The 22,718-nt window shown below is 40.1% G+C and overlaps 1 protein-coding gene across 2 annotated transcripts in view; it reads right to left on the reverse strand.

The window, feature by feature from the left end:
* Positions 1–20,944, reverse strand: part of eng (endoglin) — a 57,775-nt gene extending 36,831 nt beyond the window's left edge. The window contains exons 1-3 of one of the 2 annotated variants that reach the window (XM_034709846.1): positions 20,744–20,941; positions 19,093–19,270; positions 1,387–1,529 (exon numbers count right to left, since the gene is read on the reverse strand). In XM_034709846.1, coding sequence (XP_034565737.1) covers positions 1,387–1,529; positions 19,093–19,150 — 201 coding nt within the window. In that variant the 5' untranslated portion in view covers positions 19,151–19,270; positions 20,744–20,941. Of the gene's footprint in view, positions 1–1,386; positions 1,530–19,092; positions 19,271–20,743 lie in introns of both variants that reach the window. The other variant, XM_034709847.1, reaches the window with a different exon arrangement.
* Between the last annotated feature and the right edge of the window lie 1,774 nt (positions 20,945–22,718).

Below are 22,718 nucleotides of genomic sequence, written 5' to 3' on the forward strand. Positions count from 1 at the left end.
CACACTTTTCCAGAATGAAAAGAAGAAATCAGAATTAAATTAGAGGGTCTAATCCACATTTGGAATTGGTCCAGTAAAATCAGTTGGTTGGACACACTTGAAAAAACATTTCATTTTATTGAAGCTGTGTACTAATTCAAGGGCTGCATCCTTCGGAGGGGGCATTTGAAGACTGACTACATCACAGTGGCACATCGAAGGCTGTGCTATTTTGAAAGCTCCTTGAATGCAATCAACAAATGTGTCCTATTTTTCCAAGGCCGCACAGAATGCATCCTTCACGGCACAAAATATTTTGCAATTCTAAGCACGCCAATTCAAACAAGGTCCTGGATTGTAATACACTTTTAAATGGAAGTGTGTAGTTTCAACTCAATGGAATAGCTGACAATACAAATGTTAAAAAAGAATGCCGCCTCGAAAAATGAAGTTATCTTCAAAATAATATGTGACGGTAGCTATATTAGCTAGATGGCAAGCTGGTTACCCATTGCTAGGTGACAGGGGCGGCGCAAGGTGATGAAAGGTGGGAACAGGTGGTGACCCAAGCATAGACAAGAGTGTCTCAGCCTGAAGAGTCTTTGCATGTTGGCCAGGTCCTTCCAAGGCTGGCTTAATTAGTACAAACTAATTAAAGACCAGCACTGACGGCTAGGAGCTAGCATGGCTCTGTCCAAACCAAACACAATGTAAACACCTCTGAAGCTCATTAATACACATGCTTATTTCCCTTTCGTTAACCTGTACATGTACAGAAATGGGAGCAACAGTTTTAGGACAAGCATCTGGTTGAAACCACCTCTGTTTCTTCCCAACTCAAAGACTAACTTTAATAACTTCTTTAACTTCACTAAGTGCATTCTATAACTTAGCCACAGCAGTCTTTAAAAAGCCTTAGATTTGTAATTCTGGAAACAAATCAAGTGAGAAAGTCAGCTTAGTTGTGTTTTTAAGCTGTGACATGTTGCGTACAATCTGTTAAAGTCTCAAACTGTGTAAAGAAAATTAAAATGAAATCCTGACAATGAGGGACATTTTCTATTACCTGAAATTGAGCAAGTGTGCAATGCATGCAATGCTTTTTAGATATGACTAGATTTGACATATTAAATGACAAGAAAGCGGTGTTGCAGGCTTGAAAGGCAGCTTTGGTGTTCATGGTGCAGCATTTTAATGTTTTATGTTCTGTTTCAGTTCAGCGTGGTTTCATTCACCTGCCAACTCACACTTTAAGCTTTAAGAAAGAGGGTTGAGGTTTTTTTTACATTATAATATCGCCCTTTTAAGAGCATCCTACTTTTTACTCCCAGTCACGCAGACGGTTCACATTTACATAATTAGCCCTAGTTGCTCAGCATCTCATTAGTTCAACCTTGACATGCTTACCGTGGCGGGAAAGTTCAGATTAAGGATGTGGACCTCTGCCTTGTCCTCTGTGATGAAGCTGGTCCAGCAGCCAATTAGCGTCTTGCTCACATGCACCCACGGGTTGTCATTAACCTCCTCTGGAACACATGTTTGACTTGAGGCTGAAAGAAAGAATCAAGAAGGAATGGTGAGGCAGCGTCAGCACAAATAATCTTTTCCTCAGACATTAAAGTGAAAATTCCTGCATTAGCTAATCTTCTGTGTCAAATGCCAGGTATTGTGGGATTATAACTCAATCCTCAAACATCCTGATCATTTGCACATAGATGAAGACCTATAGGTATGAAGGCCAAAGAGCCATTATTTAAGAGACAGATGAGCCGGCTATGTTATAGATACCTTGTCTGAAAGGAGCTAAATTTGGCATTAGTCATTCTGAAAGCTTCCCCCCTGGTCTCAGAGTATGGGTGTTAAATGTGTGGGTAGGACTACATTGTTTAAAAACGAATCTGCGGGTTCACGTTTATCAGACGTGTCAGGACACAGGGCTGCAGTCATCCATCACGCCTGCTCGCTCTGCTCCCTGCTATGAGCCTGCTGTTTAACCTGGGGATCCGTGTCTCTGGAGGCAGAATTAATCAAGCCAAGGCTGTGCGGTCATGGATGAGGTTGGGTATAAATGCTCAGTGTTTGACCTGGGTGATGTGTGTGTGTTCTTTAGAGCTAGATTAGCGTGAATGTGCGTGTACACAGGCTCAAACCTGTCTGAAGTTGGCAGGGATAAAACATTGTCCCGCTTACTTCCTCCTTCCTTAAGAAGAACAGTGGGGAGTGTGGTTTAAGAGGTCAGATGTCTTTTCCAACTCAATCAAGGGTGTCTTTTCTGGCCTATCTCCCACCTTCAGCTCATTAGAGATGAAAGGGTCCAGCTGAGGCATTGTGTGACACGTCTGGTATTGTAATTTTAGTGTTAGGAACCACAGCGGTCAGGGTCACTGGTTTGGATTTACTCCATGACAAAGCCTTAAAGCTATTCACCTCCACTACTGAGGTTTTTACCATTTAAATACATAAAATCAGGGTGTAACTACCATTTTGTAAACTTGCATCTTTGGGGGCCTGGCCATACTGACTACTGTGTACAAACACATTAGTACAAAAACACAGCCTTATTAGTTTGAATAAGGTATGGAAAAAGCAAGTTAGCTAACTTAGCTAGCCAATTAGCTACAGTTTGCTACAATTAGCATCAGTTTCAATGCAATTTATGCAACAAAAACGCTATCTCTGCAACATGGTCATTCAATGAGTGTTGTTTCTCAGCAACAAAGTGACAGACAGCAAACTATAACACTGTAATGATATATATGATTAAATCTCACCTAATACATTTCTAGAAAATGTAAGCCTAAAGCTAGCTTGGTTAGATAGCTAGCTAACTCCTTGAACAAAAAACAGTGCTTCAATTTGTGCTTCTTTACTAGTTAAAACACTCAGAAAACACTTCAAATTGAGCACAGTATATTCAACCCAGATAGACACAGTACCACAAAGTCTGCCAGTTAAAGATGTCGAATTGGTTTGCAGAGTGTGGTCAATGTTAGCAGAGCTAGCACCAATTGCCTTCAGTCCTCCTTGCAAGTTAATGTCCACATGCCTTGGCTAGTTACGTATTGCTCCTGTCCAGTGATTATATGCGAGACACGGACTAACTCAAACATCACCTTCATTCTCTTGATCAAAATACTGACAAACCATCTAGCGGTTACAAGATGCCACCTGTCCTCTGTGCTTGTTTACATCTGGGTAGTAGAGCTTTATAGCAGTAGGCATTTCATATGGGAGCAACAGTCCCCAGGCTAGGCCAGTTTGGACACATCATATAAACTGCATTTTAATTTAAACGCCAAGTAATTCTGGTGACAATATTTAGGTCAGCCTCAGGAAAACTCAGCTTTGGTGCCATCTCAACAGAAATATCTTCCAGCTCAGTGCTACATGTCGTATTTTTCAAGCTACTGTAACTGCCTTACAACCTGGGACGTAATGGATACAAATATAAACATACAAGTTTACATAGTTATGGCTATGAATCTAAATCCCTATTTTCGAGTGCATCTTTTTGAAAGATAAAATATTTCACACTCTCATGAAATCAGTAAGAACTACTCTGTCTGGCACTTAAATATTAGATAAGCATTTCAACAGTAAGACGAATGTCAGTAATATATGCCGAAGCATCTACCAAGCATGCTTCAATCAGCCCTAAAACAGCTGGTGCTGAAGCATATAAGCCGGCAAGAGTGATATCACAGCAGACAAAACTAATTTAGTAAGCAAATGCTGCATGACGTACCGGTCCACTGACTTTTATGATATATTTGGTCTGTTTACCCAGTGGGCTTCAACTGCTCAGAGGGGAGATGTGCTGTAAAAACAAGCCAAACAAGAGGGAAAAAAGAGAGCAGAAGATAGGAAAGGGTTAATAGGAAATTACAAAGTTTGGAAGGTCAACAGGATGTGCTTTATTTAGAAGCGGCACTAATCAAAAACCTTGGCTGTGGCAATGTCATCGCCAGCGGTGGCGGAGAATGGACAGAGATAGAGATAAAATAGGATAGAAAGTGATGAATGCGATGGAGAGTAAAAAGAGAGCGCTAGAACATGTTACACAACCAGCTTTTTCTCCTGCTTTTGTTGTAACCACAATGAAGTGGCTTGGTATGATGGGCTCTTATTGATTACTTCAATGCATTTATTTGTTCATAACATCTCTGACCAACAGCTTTAATGGTAGGAAAAGTGCACCTGATTTTATATCATCCTAATTCACATAAAAAGATCCCTCAGTTCAAGAATAAAATCTTATTCTCATGTCGGAGCACGACTACATTTAGTCCTATTCAAAGGAGCTGTGTTAGGAGCGTTATGACATCTCCTCTCTTTTTTTAGTCAGCTCAGCTTGGACTGCAGCTTTTCTTGCAAAACAAGATGGAGAGCCCTCAACACTCCTTCACCATCCCTTTTCTCTCCCTCACCCCAGAGGTCAAGGCTGGTTTCCTGTTATTCTGGCCCTCAGTGTTAATGTCTGTTGCTCAATATCCACATCCATAAAGTTATTTCACTCTTGTTCTGCGGTGACAGAGTCAACGGCCCATGACTGTCGCCCAAGAGGTTCTGGTATAAATCACACGGACTGTGTAAGACTCTGCGAGCTTGTGCGCTTGTGTGTGTGCATGCCTGTGTCACTGGTTTGCGGTTTTACGAGTCACCATAGGATATGAAGAACATTCATTTTGCCCTCTTGACCCCGGAAATGCCAATGGCTCCGCTAAGCTGTTTGCTGGTAAATGAGGTATAGAAGAGCCGTTCCATTCGCTGTCCTTTTTATCAGCTTATATCAGTCCCCTCCATTTCCTATTCCATGAGAAGACATGTTTATGGATGCTGGTGATTTCCATTTAGATTTTAGGTATGACAGGCAGATGTGAATGGGAAACATTGCAGGACATTAGGAGGAAATGAAAATGAGTTTAATGTCTGATAAGTGCCTGCAATCAGAATTGATCTTAAAGTTAGGTCTAATTCTTGATGAAAACTCCTCTAATGTTATAATAGATATCAAGAGCTTCTATGCCTGCATAGACTTCTTCTAATTACCATTTTAACAACATAATATTGCTCAAATTGCCTAACTTAAAGGCTGCTTTTATTTAACGAGAAACATTAAAAGATGTTATGGCAAACTGATCGAATGCTCATAAAATTAAGACCCACGAGTCTGCAGCCAGGATCAATAAGAGCCAAATTGCTGGTAGCAAGCCAGCCTTTGGAGAAAACCCAGTGTTGTGGACTGTGCCAATATGTGGAAGTGATGAACAACTTACAGTATGATGCACTTTAAATTGCCTTCAGCAATTCTCTGTTTTTCTGCTGCAACTTGAAGTCTACAAAATAACAAGGAGGACTCAACTTTTGATCTGGTACCCTCACACGTCTTAGGTCTGTCTCTTTTTTTCTCCTGTTACAACACTGGCATTCCAAAAAAGCATAGATTTGTTTTCTTACTAAAGACATTAATTTGTGTTCAGCTGTGCAGAGTACTATTGAATCAGTACCACTACTCTGACAATTTTAGAGGATCTTAGGATAGGATTGACAGTTACTATCTTTTGCTAGCATCAGTCTACAGACCTAGATGCTAGGCTCAAAACATGCTTATCTTTTGATTATCGTACATTGGTAGTTAAAGTTAGCTACAACATATATATGTTTATTAAAGAGGTGGTGGTGTGCATTTTGATATATTGAAATATCATTCTATCGTACTGCAGCATACAGTATTGTCTTTGGTGTATGTGCTCCGAACCTCATTACTCCTCGTAGATTATTCAAATGCAGACATTGGGGAGTAATGAGATAGGACTAACCCCCAGAGCCTGCGGGTGGATGCCAGGGAGAAGGTGGGTATGACGTTTGCACACAGCACTGAGCAGGACAGCAGGAGCACTGGCAAAGCAGAGGCAGAGACAGGGAGACTTGCAGCTTAAATAGACCACCAAATGAGAGGATGTTGAGATCAGCTGATAGAGACAATGACATGTCAGTATGAATCAGCGCAGCTCGAGTTGTGTGCCTGAACTAGCTTGCAAGCGGCGGTCCATTTAATGCCAGAAATATTGTTTCATTATTAGTCCATGTAATCACCCAATGTGGCTCCTGGCTGTCTGTTACTCAACAGAAAGCAGAAGGACAAGTAACAGAATCTCTTTTTTAGTTACTGTATATCTGACTGGCTGAATTATCACTTCTTGTTTTGAACATTTTCTTGAGTGTCAGCCTCTCATCACTCAGCAGAAGTAATAGGGAACTCAACTAAACTCCAAAAATGACAGATCTGCTGTGACCACTCAAGTCAAAACAGGCAGGAAGCCTGAATCCTGCCAAACAGAAGTCAGTAATCAAGGAAATAACATGTCTTCATTAAGCTTTTTAGAACATCCATGCACTAATACACTCTTTTGAACGGCTTCAGACCATTTATTTTTTCCAGATTTTTGCTGAGACTGTGGTGGCTTACTGAGAGTACTCTTTTTAGTTTTTCACAACATGTGTGAAAACGGTGGGTTTGTGGAAAAGGTTGAATGTGAGCACTACTGCAAGTGTGGTTTGCGTTAGCTTAATACTTTTAGCAGCAAATTACAGATATCGGTATTTGGTTGGATGGTTTTGGATTTTGTGAAATGTTCAGTAACATCGTCTGGGACAGGGGTGTCCAAACTTTCTTCAAAGAGGGCCACATTTTATGTTGTCAGAATACCTCAGGGCCAGTGGCTCCTACTGAGACTTAGGAAGCCTAAAAGTTATATATGATATCTCTATTTAATACTTATTTTAATTTTTTTCTCAATAAATCAGTAACTAGGAAGTCCTCAGTTCTCCACAAGCCATGTAAAGATAAGCAAACTTTATCTTCTTCTGGAGGAAAATGTTTTTCATTCGGGTCAATGTGGGAAAAATATTGTCTCATTATTTTCCTATGGCAGGATCACAATCTGGATTTCATCACTTCTTTTTCATGTTGTTTTTAAGACCTTTCTGACCAGCAGACAACATTTTCCAATTATTTTCCTGCGTTCTTAACTATTTCTATGCATCAAATTTAGCCTTTTCTGTACGATTTCATAATTTTGATCTTGTCTTGTGTCCTCTTTTGTGTCTTGTGAACTTTTAATGTTCATCAAGAACATTTTCACATCATGATAAAAACATTAATTTGAAAACCTGTCAGCTTTCAGAGTTCTCATGTTTCTTCTTTATTGCTTTCTTGCAGAATTCACAGAGCTTTGGCTTTAGACAGGGAGTCCATATGAAGCTTTTTGAGATGTTTATGGATTGACTTTAGTTTAGTTTGTGCGCTTGAAAGAAACTGCAAATGTTCAGATGATTCAGAATGTGATTAATATCTGTGCTATAAATAACACATTTTAAGATGGAGGTTTGGGGCCATAAATAAATGGACCTTGGGCCGCGATTGGCCCCCGGGCCGTACTTTGGACACGCCTGGTCTGGGACTATCAATATTCTCACAGTTTTGCGGCTAATGTAGAGATGGCCAAAATTTTAAAGCGTAATTCTTTTACTGTTAGCAAGGCTGCTTTTGCTCTTTATGCTAGCCTACTACTTCTATCAGAGAGTCAAGGATACTAGGATTCAGAAAAGTGTGTCCTCTTCTATAAATTGTGTTATCTGTATTCACAGTATTGTACAGAATGTGGGAAATGGTGCATTACGTGGATAAGGTGTTAGTACTTCTGCCATTGCTGTTCATGTTTGCTTTCTACTTTTACCAGCAAATAAAAAAAAATCTGATAAGCCTTTTAAAATTTTATTGCAAAGATTGTTGTTAAATTCCAAGGGTAAGCGCTCAATAATCAGCATGTTTTCCAGACATTTTCAAAAGGTGGAATGTGTGGATGATTTCTGCTGCAATTTAAAGTCACACATTCACAAGCTACCGCAAACAGCTATTGAGTGCTGTATACATTAGCTTGCAATTTCTGCTACTGGACTGAAGGTAACAGGAATTATGTTTTTCAATCTGTTCTCAGATTATTATATGCAGAGAATGTTGTCTATGTTTACAGGGATTTTCTGGACATGTGCAAATAGTGGATTGTGTGGATAAGGTTAGCTGTTCGCTCTGCTGCAAGTGTGGTTTACATCAGCTTGCTACACCAGCCAGTAAATTAAAGATGGAAAGATTTTTTTTTTTCTCTTTGGGTTTTTTTGCAAAATTTATTTTGTCTTATTTAACTTGCCGTGACATGTTTACCATATATATCTTTTTATAATATGTGTAATTGGCAAATTTTGTGTTAAAGGTTCGTTATTAGCACTATTAGTGCAGTTTGTGTGAGGTCGCTGCTTCTGCTTTTAAATTAAAGATCTCAGGAATTCTCCCTGTATGTAACACTGTTGCCTCAGCTTTCAGTTTCCTTGATGTACTGAGATTGCTGAGAACTAACAGGCAGTGGGGAGCCCTTGAATTTTTTATTTTTATCAAACCTGCAGCTAAATGTTGATTTGGATTCAAGGCATTGAGTGCTGACGGTCAAATAACTAGCTGCCTTTTCACTCACCTCAGGCTAGCAAAAGGGCAGACTTGATTTCACACCCTGACTTCATGCCTTCTCTAATTGTGAGTCAATGTGAGGTATGAGCTCAAGTTAGCTGTCTAGAGTTTAGATGCAAAAAGCAGACATGTCAGACATGAAGCTGGAGCACATAGCTGCATTCGAAAGAGAAAGGCGCAAAAGCCAGAAGGGGAAGCCCTGGCAGCAGACAACGTCAAGCCCAACTGTCTCCCTGGCTCCCTCGGGGGGAGAGTAAACTGTTTGTGTCCAGGGTCGGATGGTGGAGTCACGATGGGGGAGGCAAAGCCAGAGGCAGGGAGGGGCCAAAAGTCCTATCAGAGTTAGTTAGAAAGGGAGAGGGAGCGCTTCAAGTTTCTCTCTCTACTCCACATACACACACATATACACACACACCTATTGTCCTGGTGTTTCCGCAGCTGCAGATTGAGGCCTGACCATCCACAGGAAGGTAAACAAGCTCTTATCAGTGCTCTGCAGGGGCCTGCACTGTCCCCTGGCCTCTCACCCCTGCATTACTACACACTACACACTCCATGCAACACATGCTTCCTGACCATCTCACCTCCTTCTGCTGAAGTCCCAACCCCCCCCCCCAAAAAAATGCTGATTAGTCTTGTCAGTTTAATGGCTGAAGATTTTTCGTGTGTCCACTGTTTTCTGAAGAGGATGTGATAGCAGGTTTTGGAGACAGCCTGTCTTCACACTAGGTCTGTTTACACCTCTGGGAGCCATTCGTCCGTCGTCTCGTTGTTGTCGGAAGCTGGCGGAACAACAAGTCCGACAGTGGCGTATGGAAGGTCTATGGCTCACTTCCTCAGTTATTCACTCAATCGCTTTATGTCCTGTCGGCTGCTCATATTCAACTGTATACTAGTCTCTGATGCAGGTTAATCTGATTAAATATATAGCTATTTTACAAAAGATGGACCATCCTTTTCAATTGATGCTGAAACATACCTCCAGATGATGTCATAAGTCTTAGCTCCTGTGAGGAACTTTGATCTGTGTCGATTTTGGCACCGTCAAAGCAGGTGGTCAAAGCAGTGCCTCTCTTTGCTTTCTTTTAAAATGTATCACTCATCAAGAACCTTGGTGAAAAATCTGTGTCTGTATAGTGATGTTATTGGCTTCATGTGACACCTACCTTATGGCAGGATTTTTAGACATTGAAAATAACTTTATAGAAAGTATTCATCTTAATGCTGATGGATTTGTGTGATTTTGTAGCTCATAAAGAGGCATCAATATTCATTTCTGTCTGTTTTATAACCAACTAAAAACTACTCACTGGAGCTTTAGTGTGTAAAGTCCTCTTTTCCACACACTCAGGCTTACTTTTTCCCAAAACTACACAAAAAAAGCCCTAGAAAAACACAATTAATCATCTGGGAGTTAATTGCTGGATGGACAGACTAATTTAGCGAGTTTTATGCTAACTGTGAGCAACCAGAGCAGATTGAAGCGTTAGAGATTCATTGCACGCCAGTTGCTTCCAATCATTCAAGATTAATGTAGCTTTGCACAACATATGCTTGGTGTAGAACCAACAGAGATTAGCTCGTTTTTCTTGACTGGTTTTTGCCAGCAAATATTAATGGTTTCCGATGTGAGGGTGGCATACTAATGAAGGCTGTGTTCTTTTTTTTATAATGTTTTTAGAGTGACTGAAGTCAAGAGGACAATCAATGATCCACTTAGATTTACCATTATGATCCAAGGAACGCAGGTCTGCAACCCAGAAAAGAGAAGCTTTCAGTCCTCTATTCGATTCACCGCTTTTTTTAAAACTTCCACACAAGAGAGAAAAACTAACACTGCTTTCTAGTGCTGCGAAAACCACATGGCAGAAGAAAAATAAAATGTTTTATTTCATTTGATGACATGAAAATGGAACTACATGAACATTAGAGTTTTGAATTATATCCAAGAGAGAGATCTGCGAGCTTCAAGTTTATGATTTCATTTTCACAATTTAGGTAATGGAAGTGTCTGGACCTGGGAGAGTCATTTGACAAGTGTTACTTTATTCCCTCTGCGTGCAAAGAGATTATTAAGTATCCCAAGTTTGACTGTTGGATTTGTTGTAGTTACAGTGTGTGAGCAGATTAAAATAATCTGTCAAACGTCTCTGGGCTTTTACTTTGAGTCGCACATTCTGCTTCTGACATATCACAGAAATAAGAGCAGATGAAAAATCCAATGTCCAAATCCAGCGAGGATAGTCTCATCGCATCAAAGATACACACATATTGAACACACACACACACACAGAGTCAGACATCAGAGAGATATTTCAGCTTTCTAAATACAGATTGACTGGTGTGGCACCTGAATCAACAGGAAAACTACTCACTGAGTGCTTAAATCAAGAGGCTGTGGCGTTATTCAGCGCTCTGTTGCACACTGAAAATTGTTAAGCACTGACTGGTTTTTAAATTAGGGTATGTTTGTGCAAAAAACATCATAAAAAAAGACCTTAAAAGTTTCCATTTTGCTTGAGTGCAATCTTTGGGTTTCTTGGAACTTCCTCTACTTGGAGAGAAAAGTTCAAAGCAATGGATCTTCATTTCTTAAAAAAGATGACATGAAGAATTTCAGAAAAAAATTGTCCAAGAACAATTGTTGGATACGCCAGTGACAGATTAAGTGTCAGCTTCTGCCCTGAGTAACTGTACCCTCATCAATAAAAGTCACCAGCGAAATTAAGTTTCAGCATTAAGAAGACAGATTCCTGCTTTGTCTGACATCGGAAATCCTCCCAGAAGTTCCTCTCACCCTGCCTCATGCACCTTTGACTTCAAGTCATTGGTCACTTCAAGTCAGCCAGGAGTGCCCCCGCCCAATTCCGTCCCACTACACAGGTACGTTTCCTGCGTTTGTGCAAACCTATGTGGGGGCACACCATGGGCAGACAGACCTCAAGATAAGCATACATAATGCCATGCCTTATCTGTGCAGACAGCAGGCATGTTGAAATGAGCACAAGTGGTCGCCATGCTGACGAGGCGTTTATCTCGCCCACTACTAATGAGCCATTCAGAGCTCAAGCTGCTGCAGAGTGAACAGCATGGAGCCTCAGGGTGCCGGACCTTGTAGTCCCACAGTGATGATGGTCATGAGAAGGTCAGACGAGATACAGGCGAGCTATAATCTGGAATCTGTAATGATCTATAATGATGGACATTATGGTGTGCTCTGCTTCTCAGGCATGCTACAGTTTCTGTAGGTGAACTTTAGAACCAAAGCTTGGCTGCTGAACCAAAGCTATAAAGCACTTCTAGAAGAAAAAAAAGACAGTTATATAACACAGAGGTGAAGCTCTGGCATTATATAAGTATAAAAAGGTTATTATTTCATACTTTCAACCAAAAAGGTCAACTTCTTTTAGCTTTTTGTCTGCATGAGGACACAGTTTAACACAATTTACAGAAACCAGGGTCCTCTCTCAGCAAGGGGAGCCTAAAATATGTTTCCGGTAATAGAAAGTGAAAGAAAAATGGGGAGATAACGCTGGAGAGTTGCTGAGTTTGCTACACAGAGCTGCAGCGTTGGTCTGAGTAATAAAAATGAGGGTAAAACTGAAACCAGAGAGTGCACGATTATAATATTTTCTCGTTATTTTTTCATTAGTCAAAAAAAAAAAGTTCAATTTTAAAGATTTTAAATTAAAGAGGGAAAAGTTGAACTATAAGCCCACTTAGAATAAATGACCATGCATAAATGCGAATAAAAAGTTTAAAAAATCGTCATTAATTTCTGTTCCTTTAGTATCCCATAAACATCAACCCACCATACCTATCACTGTATGCAACAGTATTGATAAACAGAGCATTGCAAGCCAGTGGAAAAAGATGTGGGAACTATCAAAGGAGAGGAACAGAGTGTCGTAAGGCTCTCTCACACTGAGTTCTGTATTCAAACAGAGGAAAAGCAGCGCAGTCAGAAATGGATTGTTATTTGGGAGGGGCATAACATTGGAGGAGATTGAAATCGGTCTGAGGCAGCGACAAGTGGTCGCGTCTCCCTGCCACCCAGTCTGACTGCAGGCTGAGCTGGCTCACTACAGTCAAACAGGGGAAGTGGACTGTTTTGACTCTCAACGCCATTTTTAACATGAGGGGCTTTTTTTTTTCCTCTCAACTTATTCTGCTTGAGCATTCCTTGTGGGAAACCTTTGTCATCTCGCACTGATCGTTTGTTCTTCTTAAATCCCTTCTGTCAGCTAACAAATTCGTTTTAGACTCTTTTTCTCCTGTTTTGGTTCAAACCTGAAACCCTTTAGTTTCCTTTTTCCCACTTTTAATTTAAATGGATCTCCATATCGCCCTGCATTCATCCCTGTCTTGTCCTTTTTCTATCCCTCTGCCTTTTTTAATCTCCTTTTTCCTCACATCTCCCCTCTTAACTAACAAAGAGCAGATCTGCTCTTTGACAGTCACACAACTTTGACCCTCCACTCCCTTACTGTCTCCACGAACCAGTCTTTGTGAATTCTGTTATCTCAGTTCGTCTGTCGGTCTGTCTCGCTCTCTTTCCCTCTTTAAGATTCCTCTTCAGACAGACCCCCTTCCCTTGCTCCCTCCTCCCACCAGCGGCTACACTAATCACTTTTGTGCTTTTCCTCCAGCCCGTGGAGGGAGACTCTGGGGTAGGAAGAAAATGCAGCAGGAGGTCTGGCGGCTGACATCATGATGCCCGGCTCCCACTGGGAAAGTTGCTGCAGCGGGGGGCATATTCAACACTACTTCCCCGCCAGGAAATGCCGGGCACACAGCGGATAAAATCGCTAAATACAAAGACTTCAGTCAGACGCATGGATAATTGTTGAAATGACCGACTGCTACAGGCAGCCTAAGTGGCAGCGCTTGTTGTGCTTGCCGTTATAAAGTGGTCTGGAATTGAAGAAATTGAAAATCTCCTCCTATGGAGGTGCTAAACAGCTATTTATCCATTTATTTGCATCTACTGGGAACCCATCATTAACTTAGCATTGCCAGCCAGAAGAAAATATAAGCTACAATTTAAAGATTTTAAAGACTTGGAGGGACACTCAATCAACTTAGCAAATTACAGATAAGTTTACTTTTCAAGGGGGAGTACTTTAAAAAAAAAGGTTGCATAATGCTTGTGTGTGTCTGGAGGAGTTTGAGGGAAATTTACTCTAATGATGTGATAGAGGTTCTATCAATATACTGTTTGAGAAATATACCAGAAGGCTGTGTTACAGACAGAGAGTTATTGGCTAGAAGATCTGATGAAAGAGGATAATGAGGTTGCATTATGGGAAATGTAGTTATTTTAAGAGCAGTTTGGTAGTTAGAACTATGAAACCAACTGAAAATTAGAACATCATGGCCTCTGCAGTTCCAGTTAGGGGCCAATCGATTATTATCCAATTAAGCCAATTATCAGAGCAGATATTTAACATGCGGCTGATTATCAGTATCCGGGTCCCAGGTCTAACTTAATGCCCCTCTTACATCATTATCTGATTGGCTAGACGTCACAGGACTGTGTGACATAAATTGACTTTTAGTGTAACTAGTTAACGGTTAACTCCTGTATATGATGTTTAAGGTTTCGGTTTTGATCAAACATTTGAAAAAAGGAATTTAAACAGTCTTGAGTTGGAATTTGTCAGCCCCATGTTCAAATTGTAACAACTTTCTTGTCTTGAATAGATTAATACCAATTCAGTAAAGTGAAATTCTGACTAACTGGCTACTCTAAAGATAAGAGGAAAGTCAGATAGCCATCAAAATTGGGCCAAATTTATTTGACAAAGCTAAAAGTGGGATCACTGAGTCTTCAAGTAAACAATATCAGGTTGTTCTGCTGAGTGTGGCTAACATTAGCAGAGCTAGCACCACAAGCCTTTGGTCCTCCTTGCAGGTTAAAGTCCACATGCCTGTGTTTGTAACACATAGTTCTCGTAAAATAATGATACAGCCTACATACAACATTTCTAGATACAAATACAGTCATCTGTCATCTGTGCTTGTTTACATTCAGGTAGTAGAGAATCATACCATTGAGTGCTACAGCCCCAGCCAGTGGTGAGTGGCTGCACTACATCTTACACACAACATATCACCAGCATTACGGGCCTACAATTATAAAAGTATTCCTAATTAGTCTAACTGACTTTTAATTATGGTGCCAACTAGAGAGGGTGATGATGCTGTAATTGTTTAGTCAGTTAAAAGCTCACGTCTACAGTCCTATATGAAATATATGACATCTATAAAGACAGATGCATGCCTCAAATCCCTCCGAACAACAAAGTTGCTAGAAAGCGTTTAAACTGCCTAGGAGCAAAAAGAGAGTGAAACAAACAAGATAAACAATAGTGATGTCCAAACAACAAACAATACAACGGAAGGCCTGAGCTGACCAAACACAGACAGAGAATGAATTCCACCATTGCACAAGCAACTTCGCCTGTATGATCTTGGCACAAACAAATACCCCCTGTTAAATGACTAAAGGGATTTAGACAAATCGAGGCACCACAGGCACTCGGAGATAAACCCGCCGTCTGGACCATGTAAGACATTCAAAACAAGCAGCAGAAAATTTTAAACACAATTAACCTCACTGGGAGGCAGTGTGGTGAAACTAAGACCGGTGTGATGCTGTCTGTTTTACTGAAGCCTGACAGAAGTCTGTCCAGAGATTATGGATGAGCTGTAAACAAAAAAACGAGGCCTGACTGATCCCAACACATGAGGAATTTTAATAACAAGGAAGGATGACGTTCTCTGGGTTTGAAGAGAGAGGGAAGCGGTAGATGTTAAGAACAACCTAGAGGTGATGCAAAGAGGTTCTAAGGATGTGTTTGTTCCTTTTTGGGGGCAGAATTAAGAAAAGAAAGTGAGTGTTGGAGGTTAAGTTCTGAAAGCATGTGGATTAAAAAAGAGAAACACGTTTTACTCTTACCAAACAGCCTGCCCCATCATAAGTGATCATGATATAATTTTTCTCAATAAAAAATATGACAAATGTTCAATAAAAATATGTTATATTTAAACCTATAATTACAGCCCCCAACCACTGGAAAGGGGAGGGGCCTTAAATGCTAGTTGCCATCCAACATCAAAGAAAAAATAGATTCTACAAACAAAAACTTCATTAAAATCTCATCTAACACAAAAGATCTGCTTCCTGTTAGCACCGTCATAAATGAGGGTTTCAAGAAGCCTATCAGAGTACTAAATCCCAGACAAGCCAACAAACCATTTGGTTTCTTCAACTTTCACTCAGGGGCAAAAATCTGCCTTTAAATTTTAATGAAATAATGATTTGATATTTATCGTGATAATTATTGATAACACCTGATAAGAAAAATGTTATTGTGATAACATCTTTTTCCACACCGCCCAGCTCTACCCATCATCAATACATTCTTTCACTTTTGCAGGATTGTTCAGATTGTTTTGCAGCAGATGTGCTCATATTTCTATCCCTCAGTGTGAGGAAACTTGGCAGTTCTCCTCAGTAAGAACACCTAAAAGTTACGCAACATGCAGCCATGAAAGAATTCCCAAGCACTGCCGAAGTTGTGCTGCACAACACAATTTTTTACATTAATCGGGCAGTTTATATACTGCATTTTTAAAAGTGTGTAAATACATGATAGCAGAACACCCAGGGGAGTGCTCGAAGGAAGAATTATGTTTCCAGTGGCAGGAAATGAAGTGGGTAAGTAAGCACTTGAGTCCCTGACGAAGACTGAGACATAATCCTCTGACTTTACTGAAGGTTGTGTATCAATCACACATTATACAGGGGAATATCTTTTAAGTAGATCTGGCCTTGGAGGATATTACGTTCCTTTACTTGTCAAAGTTTCACCTTGCTTCAGACGTCACAGATGGATTTAATAAGCCTGATACGGAGGAGTGTACGGAGGGTTAATCATGTAATAAGTTTCAGTGAAGCTGCAGCAAAACTGAGCCCAAGTGAAACTCAATATATTGTCGCCTGCATCTGGCAGAGGGTGTCGTGGGATTTGCTGCAGGCCGCAGGCTGTTTTTGATTCACTTTTTGTGTGTTTACTTCTTCTTTTCAGGAACTTTGACACTGTGGCTACTCCCACGGAGACATGCAGCTGGCAACGGTGCTGTCGAACTAACAGAGCTCAAATCACAATGTAAATATATGGGTGTTGATTTGTTCCGCAGCGCCTTATCCAGTCTGCGATTTCGCAAATCTGACTTATCCGTACTGTTTGCTTCAGCCTGTCACACCTGATTTTTGTGCATCATTTGTTCGACAACACAACAGGACTAAGCCCAGGAGACAATGTCAGAGAAAATGACACATTAATGTGACAATACTGGACAATATGATGATGAATAAACAATGCATTCTATACAGGAAATCCTACATGTCACAGCAATGTTTTCATTAACGCTTCAGCGTTCAGTAAACAAGGTCAGGGTATAAACTAAGAACAAAGTCACAGCTCCTCCTGAAGCTTTTTCTACTAGAGCTGCTGCAGCAGAAATAAGAGGCAGAGAAAATGCTTAGAAAATCCTTCGAAGAAAAAATATAGTGTATTCAGGACTATGTATCACAGAGGCAATTAAGGGCTGAGCTAAACAGCTCCTCACAGACTCCAGCAGCAGACAGAGAGAATGATCCCCTGCAGTGGAAGCTACAAGAGGTCAACTCTGCAAACGTCTGCCATTTGGCCAAAAAACCCACCTCTGTATCCCTGCCACCCGCACCCTGCTGAGAGGCTGTTTAACACTTGTGGCAATATTGTGATTTGTCATACAGAGGGTCAGCGCGGAGGCCAGGAGAAGAGAACAGGCTTGTTTTTCTGGCACAAGTTTTGTTTGCTTGTTAGTTTGGCTGCATTCTAAAAGGAGAATATATTTGTCTGATGAATATGTGTTCACCACAGAGTGAGAAAAAGGTTATCCGGCACTTTAAAGTGCTTCTTTTACCTTCAAGTGCAGCATTATGGAAGTAATGTGGACTCTTATTTCACAGACAGGTCATGTTTAAACTGTATTACATAACAGCGGGGTGCATTATGCTTTCTTATTTGACATTTAGAGCCTCGGGGGGGGGGGGGAGCTGTGCTTTACATATAGTTTGCTGTTACTTAAGCTTTCAATATACAGTATGATCAATTTAACTCTTTCTGATTGTAGCAGCAGTTCATATGAAAAGTCAATGAAGTGCAAGCTCCACTAACTAATAGATATCAAACTTTATCTTTTTACTAATAGAACTACATTACATTTTGATGCTAAAAGCTAACAAATATTACTCTTGATGCTAAGATTTTTTAATAAGATCAGAGGATTTGGAACATTTTGTTTTGAGTAAGAACAAATAAACCATTTTGAGCTATATAAGGTTACTTTTGAGACTTTCTTGTGCAGGTTAAAAGGCAAAAAATGAGCTTCAAACTGAGAAATGTTTAAAACTGAAACCAACACGCAGCTTGCAAAGAGTTTTGATTCCAAGTCAAATATATTTAGGGATATAAATATATGTATGCATGCCTAAAACTTAAGTCCTTTGCGACTCAAAACTTTAGTTTCTGAGTCTTGAGGGTGGCACCTCCGCTGACATATGTCACACATTCATCTAATAGGCAAGTCTCACTTTTCGTGACACCGTGACGACATAAATGGCAAACACCAGGCTCTGACTTGAAGTCCAAAGCCTTTGTTTTGGCATTATAAGTTACTTTATAGTCTATCAGTAATGCCTTTAACTTCCAATACAGAATATTTTGATTGCAGCGTTGATGTTTTGCTCCTTTATCCATCTTTTTATTGTAGTTCTTAAAGTTTTTCTCAGCATCATCAGTAAAAAGTAACCTCAAAGAACGGTTGTTTTAATTCAAAACCATGCGGCCACCCCGTTTGAAAGATAGCTGCAGGGAAGTTAGCCCCCAACACCCCGAAGCAGCAGAGCGGACCAGGAGTCTGGATTATAGCCTGAGGGCGCAGAGAGGGCTTCACATCTTTTTACCATCTTGTATGGATTACAGGTTTGAATTTGTTATACGCAGACACACATAGCTGGACTTACGGGGAGAGGAGAATCACTTCAAATCCAAGAGCACTCCACTTGTTTTCTTCATTTTTCGTGACTGGACTAACTTCAATAAACTCCTCTTTGTTGCAAAATAAACCTACTCAAACAAATGCTTACATAGTGGTGGAATAGTCCTTTCTTGTATGGACATATTTATCTCCCTGCTCTTTAAAAATGTTACAAGCTTCTTATTATTTCACTTGCTGAATGGATAAACTATTTTGTCCAGATCTAACTCCACAAACCAGCCATAAAATCCTGATTTAGAGCGCAGAAACAAAACTCTGGAGGAAACAACATTCTTTTATGTCTTGATAATTAAATGACGTCAGAGCGGAGTACAAGACGAGATTAATATCTGCCTTTGAACTTGCACGAACAGAAAAATGCCCCAGAAGGTCCAGAACCTGCTATTATGGGCAATGAATGCACATTTTTGCATGAAATCCTGCAATAAAAAACCTCAAATCAAAGAAAAATGCTAAACATCAGCTGGTAGACTTACCAGAGGCTGCAACTGCGATGCACAGGAGCAGGACAAACCGCGTCATGTGACTCTCCATCTCTGCTAAGTTTGAGCTGGAAGTTTTGGTGAGAAGAGGCTGAGTCTGGGTCTTTGGGGGGATGTGAGGGTAATCAGGTGGAGCTTGAGCTGTCCCGGTCTGATGGCAGAGCAGCAGTGACTGTGGAAGCCGAAAAGCACACAATTTATACATCTACAGGTCAAGGGTCAGGGAAAGAAGGGGGCGGGGTTGATGAGGAAATGGTTAATGAGGTAGAAAGACGACCCCGAAATCAAGAAGACGCCTATCATTCTGAAGATGTGATATTGAAACACGCTGAAAGTTTATAGCACAAATATATCATCTGATGCTAAATAACAATAGATTGTCATTTATTAACATGACTTTTGAAGGTGGAGTACATCTCATTGATAAAATGGTGCTTCAATCAAACATAAATGCTAACAAAAAAGGCCACCGGTCATTTTGTACCACCCATTTGACAATGCTATGTTGATCAAATTTCTTAAATTCCTACACAGGGATGACAGGATTTTCCTCCAGAGACAGCCCCATAACATTTCTGTCCTTCTTCCTGGTGCACAATGAGGGTCAGCACCCAAGGGTTATCTGCTGGTCACTAACTTCTGGCCGACTCAGTCAGGAAGCACTACAGCATGGCTTTCTTTAAATAATATCACAATGCAGGGATCAGATAAGACAGAGGCTGCTCCTGTTATATGATTCATATAGAGGGAGAGGAAGAGCCTGTGTAAACTGTTTATGCACTTTCAAAGGAAAACAAAAAGTCACGTTATTTCCTTGAACTGCTTACTAAGAGAGGGAATTCTCTTTAATGAGTAATATTATGACTTATTGGGACAGTATTTTCAGTAAATTCGGTTTTCAGTGACAAGCAAAACGGGCTGAATATGTGAAACATGCATGTCAGGGTTAAGTGATGAAAAAAATGTAAAAGTCGGTGTAGAAAAAACTACATCTCCTTTTTGGTCACAACTCTTTGTTGTTAAAACTGAAATAGTTCTCACTCTTCACCGTAATGCGGACAATATAAGCAATAAAACAGTCTGTTCAAGTTCTATGGGAAGTGTTATAAAGCTACCTCTCTATGCCAGGGGTTCCCAAACTTTTCAGCCCACGACCCCCAAAATATAGATGCCAAAGACTCACGACCCCCACTGTCCCTCAAAGTGATAAAATGTGGCTTCATTTAGCTGGTCTGCAGTAAATTAGCCTACCTAGATGAGCATGTGGCCGTGTTTCCTGTGCCTTTCTGAATTAACCTACTGCTGCTGATGCTTTTGATAATTACCTGTTGACTAACCCTAAACTTAGGAGTCGTCTGGCAAAAAGAAAGGCAGAAAACTCATTACATTTTATATTTTCAAGGTTTTATTTCAGCTTCTTATTATTTACTGTAATGGATGAAATTTACTATTTTTAGATAACTTTAAAAAGCAACATTCTGGAAGACATCTCACGACCCCTCATTTGTGTCTGCGGCCCACAAGGGGGTCCCGACCCAGAGTTTGGGAACCCCTGCTCGCTCTATGCTACAAAGGAAATACAATTGAGCCTACCACACGTACATGAGACGACATGAAAGTGAAAATAAAGTATTAAAACACTTACTTCTCCGATCAGATGGCGCTTTTTCTTTTTCAATAACGCAGGCGTTGGGTTATAATCCACGGTACAGGGTTAGACTGCATTCAGCGGCGTAACGGTGTCAGGACTTTCCAAACTTTGTGCGCTGCCTGGGCGGTGCAGATTTACTTTTGTACCCCTCCCACCGGCCCTTTTCTTTTTTCTTTTCCTGCTGCCTCTGTCAAAGCATTGTCTAGATTCGAGGCTATAAATAAAATTAAATAAATTCCCCTTTAATATGATTTGGTTGCTTATTAAAAGTAACCTACAGCGCTGCATTCCCTTTTATTTTAAAATAAGAATCCACTTAATCTAGTTATAATCTATACTGTAGTTGCTTTTTTTTTATATATAAAAAAACTTGTTTTTTCATTTTTAGAGAGCAAATATGTTACCACAAGGGCCACTTAAATGGTCTACCAGAATATAATGAATTTCTCATTTTGTTTTCTATTCAGGGTTCCCACTCTTTTCCAGAGTTCATTTTCCAGAGATCATTTTCCAGGACATTTCCAGGATGATCAAGCTGGTATGACAGGCTAAATTTAGTTCCTAATTTAGTTCCTAAATAGTCTAATATGTTCCTCTCAGTGGAAGTCTACATTGAAAGACGTGCAGTCTATGGCTATCAATGAAATCATCTCTTGCATGCTTAAAAATTATGGCAAATTAATTACAGAATAATGCAACCACAGATGTACAGCAATTTATTAGTGCAACCAAGTAGCAATGATGGCCAACTCTCATCTCAGCTTTCTCTTTTCTCAAAATATATAAATTAGCTAAGTAAAAAACAAAAGAGCCAGCAAAGGAATCTGGAAGCTGCCTTACTGAAATAAATGATAATAATAATAATCAGAGGATCAGTGCATAAATTGACCTTCGTAGAACTGAATGACAAAAATGGCCACACATGTTGAATGGGGATGTGTTTTTTTTTTTTCCAGGTGTTTTCCAGGTTTTCTAGGATACGTGGGAACCCTGTCTATTGTACTGGTGAGTCTGTTTATGTATTCATCAGTCTGCTATCAGGGTTCATTTAAAATTTTATCTTAGCTGTTATGAATAATTAATTGTTTGTTTATTCTGTCTTTGTGCAGGCTGCTCTGAATTACTTGCCCATAATAAATGGTGGGCATTTAAAGCTCCTGTGAGGAGTTTTTGAGTGGTCATGAAATGGACTGAAATGAACATTGATGCCTCTTTATGACCTAGAAAAGTAAACAAGATTGTTAGAAAAGTTATTAATAATTTCTGTTTTGTTATTTTAAAGCCTGAAATCACTGAGAGGGTAGGCGTCAGATGAGGTGATTGACAGCGTGTCAATAAAAATCCTTTATCTGCAGTAAATATTCTTAATGAGTGAAATAGTTGATTGTTAGTTGAACGCAGGAGGCGATAACATAATTTACACATGTACAGGACAAAATAAGCAAGATCACTTGGGCGCCAAAGTCAACACAAACAGAAAGTTCCTCACAGGAGCTTTAATGGAAACGTGTGCTTCGTTTCAAAAGAAACTTAACTTATATCATATTTACCAAACTGTTCCTTACTTTTATACCCAATACTCGTCGGGATATGGTCACAAGCAGAAGATTGACATCAACTGAAATAAGCAATGACCACAACGGGTCTGTCAAACAAATCATTCTAGCAAACACGAGAAATGTTACCTGTCTGCATCAGTTGGAACAGCCCATCTGAGCAGGGGCCACAAGAGCTGAAATTGATAATAAACAGCAGGTGCAGACAACCTTACCACCGTCGTCCCCTCAACGTACCTTCAGGTTGAATCGTCCGTATGATGTAAAATGCAAGCGGGGAAGTCAAACTGAAACAAGGGCTGAATTGAATCACTGATGTCACCTGTTCAAAAAATATAAGTACAAAACAACTCATAAATATTTGTCAAAGTTACCCAGTGTCAGGGGTAAGACAGAGAGGAAAATGTTGCAAA

The sequence above is a fragment of the Notolabrus celidotus genome, chromosome 19 (assembly GCF_009762535.1).
Source record: "Notolabrus celidotus isolate fNotCel1 chromosome 19, fNotCel1.pri, whole genome shotgun sequence".
Lineage (NCBI taxonomy): Eukaryota > Metazoa > Chordata > Actinopteri > Labriformes > Labridae > Notolabrus > Notolabrus celidotus.